General features: G+C 46.9%; 1 protein-coding gene across 1 annotated transcript in view; it reads left to right on the top strand.

The window, feature by feature from the left end:
- GABRQ (gamma-aminobutyric acid type A receptor subunit theta) overlaps positions 1-9,017 on the top strand; it is a 76,632-nt gene extending 67,615 nt beyond the window's left edge. The window contains exon 10 of the mRNA XM_069063059.1: positions 36-9,017. Coding sequence (XP_068919160.1) covers positions 36-401 — 366 coding nt within the window. The 3' untranslated portion in view covers positions 402-9,017. The remainder of the gene's footprint in view (positions 1-35) is intronic.
- The last annotated feature ends 479 nt before the right edge of the window (positions 9,018-9,496 follow it).

A 9,496-nucleotide genomic window follows, 5' to 3' on the forward strand; every position in this document is an offset into this window, starting at 1 on the left:
TAACAACCTTGTTGCTGCTTTTGTTTCCCTCCCAGGTGGATGCTCATGGAAACATTGCCTTGAGTGTTCTGGAAATAACCAATGAGATGGAGGAATCCGAAGCTGGCACCTCTGGAGCATCCTTTGACATCTCTGGGCTTCAGCTGCGCAGGGGAGCGACTTCTCGCGCTGCCCTTAACCAGCCAATGGAGCCAGCCATCAGTCCTATTGGGGGTCGCCGCCGCCGCCGCAGCTCTGGGGGCCGCCACCGTGCTGGTCGCCTCCACCGCCGTTCCCCCAAGCTGAAGCTCAGAATGCCCACCCTGAATGATGTCAGCGTGGTCGATAAGTGGTCTCGGCTTGTCTTTCCGGTCACCTTTGCCTTCTTCAATCTCTTTTACTGGCTATACTATGTCAACTAAGTCCCCATGGCCTCTCGGGAAAGATAATTAGGCAGTATGACCCGGGCGCTGTGGTCCTTTTCACTTTGCTTTTGCTTTTGGTTCCTTCTTCCATTATTTGGTTCCTTAGTTTGGTTCTAGACTTCTCTACTCTTTTCAGCACATTGCAAATACCGAGTATGTCAGGTTAGGGAGAGAAGGAAGAAAGGGCACGTGGAGTTGGAAGAGACTAGTGCCTCTATTTTGCTTTGTGCTGAAAGTCTTTCACCTTTTAAAAAATGTCAGAACCAAGCCAATAAGCACAGAAAAGTCTGCAACAGGCTCCCTACAGAGCGCCAGCTCTAGTTTGAGTGGGGGAGTAAGTGTGAAGGATTCTGTTGGGCCCTAGCCCCCATTGACCACTCATGATCACTCCTGATTTCTTTTCTTTCTTTTTTAATACTGTCCATTTCAGTTCCATCTCACTTCTCACAGTGTCTAGGATGGACCCCCTTCCCCTGAGATAAGAAAGTGTGTCCTATTTTGTGAGAGTTTGGTTCTTGCTCCTTCCCCCTTCTCTTGGCTCAGAATTTTGGTGAATTAAGTGACATGGACAATGAAAATCTTACTGGCTGAACTGGGGAAGGCTGAGGTGGGTAGCATTAATGCTGGCCACATATTGGAAACTTGGAGGAATGGGTGGGAAAATTGGAGCCAATGGAAGGCAGGCAGCCAAACAGAGACAAATGGGAAGGACCTTTTCTACCTTTACCCTGATCAGATCCCAGAGTGGCATGGGCCTCCTCTGCAGGCAGCAAGTTTGGCAGGAGGTTTGAGTTAAGAGGGGAGCATTGACAGCCATCTTTGCTGACCCCCCACTCAGCCTCAGAAATCAAAGTGAGAGGCATTTGGGTTGTGTGCTCAAGAACACGTCTTTGTAGAAAGAATCAAAGAGGAAGGCATTAGAATGAGCTCTTCAGAGGCTTTGGGATGGTGCTGGGGAGCCTTGGGGAAATCTATGGGAAGGTTATGTGTGTTGTTTGCTTGTCGTTCTCTGTTGGGGAAGAGTAGGGTCTATTGTGTCTGTGTTGGCTAGGGAATCCATCCATGTCATCCGTCCATGGCTATCCAGCTCTGTAGAACTCAGAAAGGGATGTGGGACACACATCCTCTTAAACTGTTGGCGGATGGAAGCTGGATGCTGCCACCTCTCGTCGATCATTGTTTTAGTCAGGATCTGGCTTCTCCTGGCCTTCGCTGCGTTGAGTCCTGATATGGTACCTCACATACAGTAGGCACTTGTTAAATGAATGAATGTTTCAAAGATCAACTCTGAAGACCAGGGTGAGAGAAACTGACTATTCCAGCACATTCCGGTTAAGAAAAATTCATGGGCCCTGAAAATAAGCTCGTTTTCCACTTCCTTCATTTTTTTCTCATCTGGTTCCTAAGTGGGACACCTATCTAGTTGCCCAGATGGACTCTCTGATTTTTCGGCAGGGAAATTGGTGAGTATGTGTCTCCTAAAGTCAGGAAGGGGGGAAAACACTCATTGGTGAAGAACGGAGTATAAGAATTAGTTGGAGATTTGATCTAACGGTTAGTAGAGCGAAGCCTTGAGTTGGGAGAAAGGTGAAGGGTAGTTCTAAGGCTGATTTTTCTGATGCTTTAGGAGAGAGACAAAGAACTGGAAAGAGGTCTGATGTTAGAATTTACTGGAGTGACCAATGATGTTGTCCCTTCCTCCTGCTGCCCCACAACCCAAGTCACGATGAGAGTAGACAGGGGCCCCTAGCCTGCCCCGGTCAGCTCCCAGAGTGGCATGGGCCTCCTCTGCAGGCAGCAAGTTTGGCAGGAGGTTTGAGTTAAGAGGGGAGCATTGACAGCCATCTTTGCTGACCCCCACTCAGCCTCATAGAAATCAAAATGAGAGGACCAAGGGGAATAAAAGCAGACAAAAACTCACCTATTTCTTTGAGACAAGGCTAGCTTTGTGTTCTCTTCCTGCTGACTGTGGAAGTTTAGACTCTCCCATTTAATGGGACAGTTTTCTTTTCCCCAAAATCACAGAGTTAATCTCCCATATTCCAAAACAGACCTCATGAATATTGACTTGCAAAAAAAAGGTGATTCTAAAAACTTTCCCTGTTCCTTTTTTCTCTCTCCATCTTCTTTCTTGTCTTTTCCTCCCTTCTCCATTTCTCAGGGTTTCTCAAGATTTTATCATCTATGTTTTTGTCATTTTCCCTTTTTCAGCATAACTACACACTCTGTTTCAACCCAGTGCCCTGGTATAACAAAACAAGGTGTCTTAAGTAGCATCCCAAATCCAATTAGAAAAAAAGGTAATTCAGAGTTGGCCAACTCTGTTCAATACATAGCACTTAATGTGACTTTCACCTGTCAAATTCAAGGCACTCCTCATAAGAGAACTTTCCCGAAGTACCGATATTCTAAAGCAAAATTCCTTAAGCAAGTACCTTTTTGAGAGTAACCACTGTCTTATGTTCTAAACCCTGCCTGGCAAAGGCCATAAGCCAGGTGGTGACTGCTCGTAATTCGAGATGGCCTCTGCATTTTGCTATTGTGTCTCTCTCCTCCTCTTCTATCAATATTTGGCTCCCTCTGGTCCCTCTGCCACACAAGAAGAGACATTTTTATCATGCCAGCAGCTCCTTCCCCGCATCAAAGTCCGGGGCTTTTGCTAAGGGGCATCCTAAGGGCAGTGGGAAATCCTGCTGTCCTATAGGAGCTGAGATGAAAACCAAGGCCTCCTCTCCCCCCCGGCCATATGGACTTCTCGGCATAAGGCAATTACTAGGTGCTCCTTCCACCCCCCCCCTCTCAATTTGAGTGCATTATATATAGGGGTTTCTTTTTGTATTCTAGCACTCTTTGGGGGTGGATCATCTTTGAGCTCTTCTATGTGGCCCCCTTATTTCTATTTTTAAGCAGAGGTGATAAACCCTGCGTGGGCCTCTACTCCTGAGGCAGGGACCAAACCCTTAAGAGGAGAGAATAATCCCTTCCCCCTGTGTATTGTGCTTTCTATTTGTCAAAGTGTTTTTTACATGCTTGATTGTATTTAATCAATCTTGTGATTATCATCCACATTTTAAAGATTACAAAATTTTAAGGCCAGAGTGGAAAAGTGACTCACCTGAAGTCACATAGGAAGTTAGAAGCAGAGCCAACAGCAGAACCCAGTTAGACCTTGTGACTCCCAGCCTAGGGCTGAGTCCATCATCTCTGCTGCCACCACTGAGCTGCAGCAGCTGCAGCAAATCCAAGGTTCTCTGACCTCCAAAACAAGTGTGAGTTGGCCTCTAGGAACTCCTGAGTAGGGTGGGCTCTTATCAAGAGTTAGAGGTGAGCTCAAAGCCAGCAGGAATCCGAGGGTGACAGGATAGAAATTCTCGGGGTTCAAAAAACCAAATGCACAAGTAACATCTGGGCATTTGGACTAATGACGATGGCAGGAACCTTGACCTGGATTCGTTACAATTTTAACAAAATGACAGGACCTACAAAGCTCCATCTGACAGCATTTCATAAGATTTTGCATTCGAGCTGCTCTAAAGCTGTACTTCACTTCAGGGGCAAAAGTGAATGTGTTACTCATAGTGGTGCTTGGGGGCCTTCCCAACTCTACTGGCTCCCCAGGCTTCTTACCCAGAAACCATTTGCTCCCATCTCCCTCACTCAGCCACTCACTAAGCTGCCCCTTACCATGCTGTGCACTTCCTCAGCTATCTACACAACACCCCTCTAGGCTACTTCCCTCCCCCCCACCCCTCCTTTCCCCTCCTCCCCCTTCCTCCATGTTGGGTTCAGTTTCTTACATGTGCAGGTAGATGTAAAGATCCACTTGAGCTTATCACTGTGTAGTCTAAATTGGCCCCCACTCCTCTGCCATGTGCGTGTGTCACCAGGTTTATATGTACTTGTGTGACGTGTAGTACACACCTATGTCCTTGAGTCCGGATTTCTGAGTGCCTGTATAAGTGTGAAAGACTGTCTATTTGCCACGCACATTTACCTTTGTGTGTGATAGTGCGTGTGTCTATATCTGCCATGCACCTTTATCTTTGTGTGTGTGTATGACAGAGAAAGAGATAAAATGTGTTTACCATGTACCTTTATTTATGTGTGTGAGTCTGTGTGTGTGTAAAACAGAGAGAAAATGTGCATCTGTCTGTCATGCACCTTTATCTTTGTGTGTGTGAAAGAAAGTGTGTGAGAGAGAATTGTGTGTAAGAGAGAGTCTGTATGATAGTATGTGAGTGTGCATATGAGAGAGTATGTGTGTGAGAGAGACTGTATGTGACAGAGTCTGTGTGTGAGAGTGTGTGTGTGTGTGTGCACATGAGAGAGAGTGTGTGAGAGAGTGTGTGTGTGAGTGTGCATGTGAGAGAGTGTGAGTGTGCACGTGAGAGAGTGTGTGAGAAATTGTGAGCGTGTGTGTACATGAGAGTGTGTGTGAGAGAGTATGAGTGTGTGTGAGTGTGCATGTGAGAGAGTGTGTGAGAGTGTGAGTGTGAGTGTACATGTAAGAGAGAGTGGGAGTGTGCATGTGAGAGAGTATGTGTGTGAGTATGCATGTAAGAGAGTGTGTGTGAGTGTGCACGTGAGAGTGTGTGTGTGAGAGAGAGCATCTGTGTGGATCTCACTCAAAGATAGAGACACATCAGAAAGTCAAACTCTTTGTCATGTGCCTGGATCTTTAAGTGAGAGAGAAGATTGTGTGTCTGTGTGTAAATGCCTCTTCTAGGTCTGCCGTGTGAGAAAGAGTGTGTGCATACACTTAGGAATGACGTGATAAATGTGGGATTACATGACTGAGTCCGTGTGCCTGTTATTTCTCAGCCGTCTATGATCACGTGGACCTCACCAGTGGTTCCGCCAACTTGGAACCACACACCTTTCCCGAAATCGACAGAAATCTCTGTCGTTTTTTTTTTGCAAAAGTCTCTTCTGGTGCATTAGCTGTCTCTTTACGAGGGTGTGTCTCAAGTTCCTCACCCTGCGTGTGCTTATTGGAGGCCTAGCTCAGGATTCAAGCCCAGGTCACTTGCTCCTTACCCTCCTCTGGCTTGAGGAGCCAGTGTAGAAACCCCAAGCTGCCCAGGGCTAGAAAGTGACTGGTCTTTGGAAATTTGGGACTGAGAAAGAACTCAAGGAAAACATTTGATTGAAGCAGTGATGACTCAAGCCACTATGGGCTTTTGGTCTCCTGGCATCCAACCAGGAACAGGTGCAGCTGCCATTGGCATTGCGGACAGACTGGCAGGTGGGGTGCCACCGGTTGGGGCTGAGCAGACTGCCCAGGATAAGCAGGCACTGTTTTCAGATTATCTCACACTCACAGGGGTTTCCAACTTGGGCTGAAAGCGAGCCAAGCCTGACTGTAGGTGGTATGTAGCTTCCTTGCTATGGGTATACTACATGGACAGCAGAAACAAGAGCACCAATAGCTCCAGTCTTTCAAGCAAGCAGGACGTCTTGTCACTGCTTGACCCCTTTTCATCCTAGAGCAACTCCCATCTCGTCCCCACAGAAGGGATCCCTGGGGCCAACAGTAGGGCCATTCCCAATAACTGAGGCCTCTCTCCCTGGCAAGGTAGTCTGCACCTTGGTCATTGACCAGGGTTCTCAGGCCTGAGTTTGGGCTCTCTGACTGAGAAAGGCAGTGAGTCAAAATGATGAAGGGGAAGAGGACCTAGAACCTGTGATATGTCAGAAATGGGAGGGGAGATGGTTGATGGCCCAGTGGAGCAACTGGGCAGTAGAGCTGGAGGTATGTGGAGAATAGGGACATGTCATTGTCAGGGCTCCAGTCTATGGCCAGTGGATGGGATAGGTTTGGGGGTCAGAGTCTGACCCCCTCTACTGACGTGTGACTGATGGATTGAGACAGATCTGCTCTTCTGTATCCCAAATGGGAACCACCAGTCTAGAAGGAGACACAGGCCCAGGGCCTCTCCAGACGAGGACAATCACTTGGGTCTTGCTAAGCCCCAGACGGTGAGCTCAGAGGACCAAAAGACATGGAAGCCAGGGACAGAGTGACTAGACTTGGTGGTCAGAAGACACTTAGAGAGTAGGAAGGGGAGAGAACCTTAAAGGTCTATTGAAAAGGCCTAGTAAAGAGCATGGGGAGGAGGTGAGCAGAGCCCTAGAGAAGGGGGTGTGTATATAGTTCCCTTATATGATACTTTTGTTTTCCTGTTGATATTGTGTGTTGAGGTTGGTGGAGTAGCCCCGAGCTGAGTAATGTACTAAGAGAAAAGGGGCCCTGGGTCCCCTGACTCATGGGCACTAGAGGGTGGATGACTTTTTGTCTCCCCCAACAGGAGATTAGGACATAGTAGCACTGAATGACATTTCTGGGGCCTGCTTTCACCAGTCAAACCTGGTGGCTTTTTGGTCTGCTGTGTATTGTACTATGTCTCTGTCACTCTCTTTGTCTATCACACACATGCACCCCAAAAACCTGCACACGCACACACTCTTGCTTACTCACTCACTGGCTTACACACATTCATAGCACAATAGTTGCCCCTTTCATTCCAAGACCTAGCCACATGTCAGTCTAAGGTAGTTAAAGAGACTTCTATAAAACACTCCGAAAGCATCAAAGGAAAACCTGTTTAAGTGGCACACCCTGCTTGACCCCATCCAATAAGGATGTGAGGAGAGCAGGAAGCCCAGAACTGGCTGCTCAAAGTCAGCCATTAAGCCACTTTTAAGACCAAAATGGACTTGCCATTCTGGCCAGTCCTGAGATCCTGTATCTAGTCACCATTTGGGGGGTAACAAAGGATGGTTCTTTGGAGCCTAGGGACAGAGACGTTACCCCGTTGGTTGCTGGGTCCCTCACCCCACTTTCCTGAGGTTGGGGAACAGGGCTCAAGTTGGAATTAAAAAGGTTGTTTTAGAAAGAGGTTGAGTTTTCAGGCCTTGTACCTAATGCCCATTTAATTGTGGTGAACTTTATTTATAAGCACATGTTGATAAGTGTGTTGCCCCTAAATAGGGTCTAATTACATGAGCAAGATGAAGCATTCTTTGACTTCAAAGGCAAGAAATTCATCAAGACAGGAAAAATGCCTAATCCAAAACCACCTTTTCATGAGCACTCATGCTGTGCCAGGGAGAAAATACAGCTAAAGAATACAGCTACACTGAGCCGGCTAGCAGCCGAGTTTGTCCATTCTGTGCCATCATGGGGCTGCCTTCTGGACCTCCACAACTGCACTGGTCCTGTAGCCAGGCTAGACCTCCTTGCTTAGTAACTACAGCCAGACAGCCAGAGTTCAGGGCAAATCTAGGCTATCCCTGGCGAAGGAAACTGATCTTAACAACTCTTGGACTAACTGGCATACAAAAACTCAGTATATGCGATTGAGAAGCAGTCAAAGAGGAATACCTTTACTTCCTCCTCCTCCTCCCCCTCCTCCTCCTCTTGCCTTTCCTGTGTTTCTCTGCTTTTCCTTTGTTTCCCTCCCAAGGCCTCTCCTCTCTAGTGAAGCTAGGGCTATAGTCATCTTCCCTACACACACCTACACCCACCTACCCACTCCTCCCCACCTCCAGCTGCAAGAGCAGCTGATCTTCTGGGCTAGAATTGAACTTGTCAAATCTATCTGTCAATCCTCTTGCTAATCTCAAAGCAATGTTGCCTCTGCATGTTCCAAGCCGAGTGTTGCTGAGAGAATGGCCTTTTCCAATCACATTTCCTTGTTCTGTACATAAAAGAATTGATGTGGTGGGGTATTCAAGACAAGCTGTCTCTGAGCTACCCATCTGCACTGGTAACCTGGCAGTGGGGATGGCAGTTGCCTTTTAGAAAATGGGTGACATGTCCTATAGGCTGCTATCAAATGAGCCTTTGTCTGGGATGCCTCTGAGAGCAGGATCATCTGGTGGGATCTCTAGCGCCATAGGACAGTGGGTGATTGTGGGATATGTCACACTGATGGGTTCAAACCTGAGAATGCCACATGTACAGCACAGATGGGCCTGGTCACTATCTTCAGCTCATCCTTGGAGAAACTGACCAGAAACATCTCGAGTGGCCCTTGAGGGGACACACCATATGTTGTATGTTATCTAAGCAAACTGTAAAGACTAACGAAAGGGAATGAGTGGGTAAAAGTTGCAACACCAGGGCCTGCCATCCCATTTGGGCCAACGCCAACACTGGACACCATAGTCCAGACCTAGATCAACTACTCTAGTGCCCAAAGGAGCAAAGCAGCCTGTGAGAGCAAAGGTGTGGAGACGAGAGAAAGGAGTCACTTGGTCTGCCCCCAGCCAAGTGACAGGAGAGGCTGCATTGCATTGTGTACAGTGTTACCAAAAGACAACTACAGCAACAAGGAACCAACACAGCCTTCTTTTCTTTTCTTTTTTTTTAAGACATAAAAAGGAATCCTTGGTTTGCATCTTTGCATGAAATAAGACCTTGCTTATCTTTTTCACTAGCTTAACAAGTGTATAAGATGAGACAGGACACTTAACATTTCTAGCAAAGTCATCCAACACATATACCATTTTGTAAAAAGAAACAAAACAACAAAAAAAAATTTCAGAAAGTCCACAAGTGGCCTTTGGAGCCATTTTGTTTACTCTCCTGTGAGCCGGCTAGCCGCGCCATCTCCTGTTGGGGTGGGGGGGGGGGAATTCAGTGGGTGGGTGCTTAGAGTAGGAAAAGGAGATAGGCTTCCAAGTTGCAGTGGGCCCCAGCTTGGCCCTGGCCACACTTGGCCTTAAGAATCCTCCACTCGGAAGGATACAGCTGCTACTACGGCCAGCCCATGTGATGCTCACGCTTGCCTTGCTGCCTTTCAATTGACCGCCCTGCGTGGTGGGGGGAGGGGGCCAAGGTCAAAGCCACCCTAAGTTTTAGGGAAGGAGGGACTAGCAAAATTAAACTTGAAAAAGTTTACAGTTTTGTACAAACCATACAAAATAAAACAGAAAGTTTTTTTCTAAAAAAAAAAAATACCAAAACAATGTAACCTATACGTTCATTTCTTTTTTTTTTTGGAAAAAAAAATGGGGGTATAAAAATACAAAAAAAATCATCTTATTGTTGTTTTAAGCAACTTGTATGTTATATGGCTATAAATGTA

Source organism: Petaurus breviceps, unplaced genomic scaffold (assembly GCF_028583685.1).
Source record: "Petaurus breviceps papuanus isolate PSGF00001 unplaced genomic scaffold, PetGlider_PUasm1.0 90535, whole genome shotgun sequence".
Classification (NCBI taxonomy): Eukaryota; Metazoa; Chordata; class Mammalia; order Diprotodontia; family Petauridae; genus Petaurus; species Petaurus breviceps.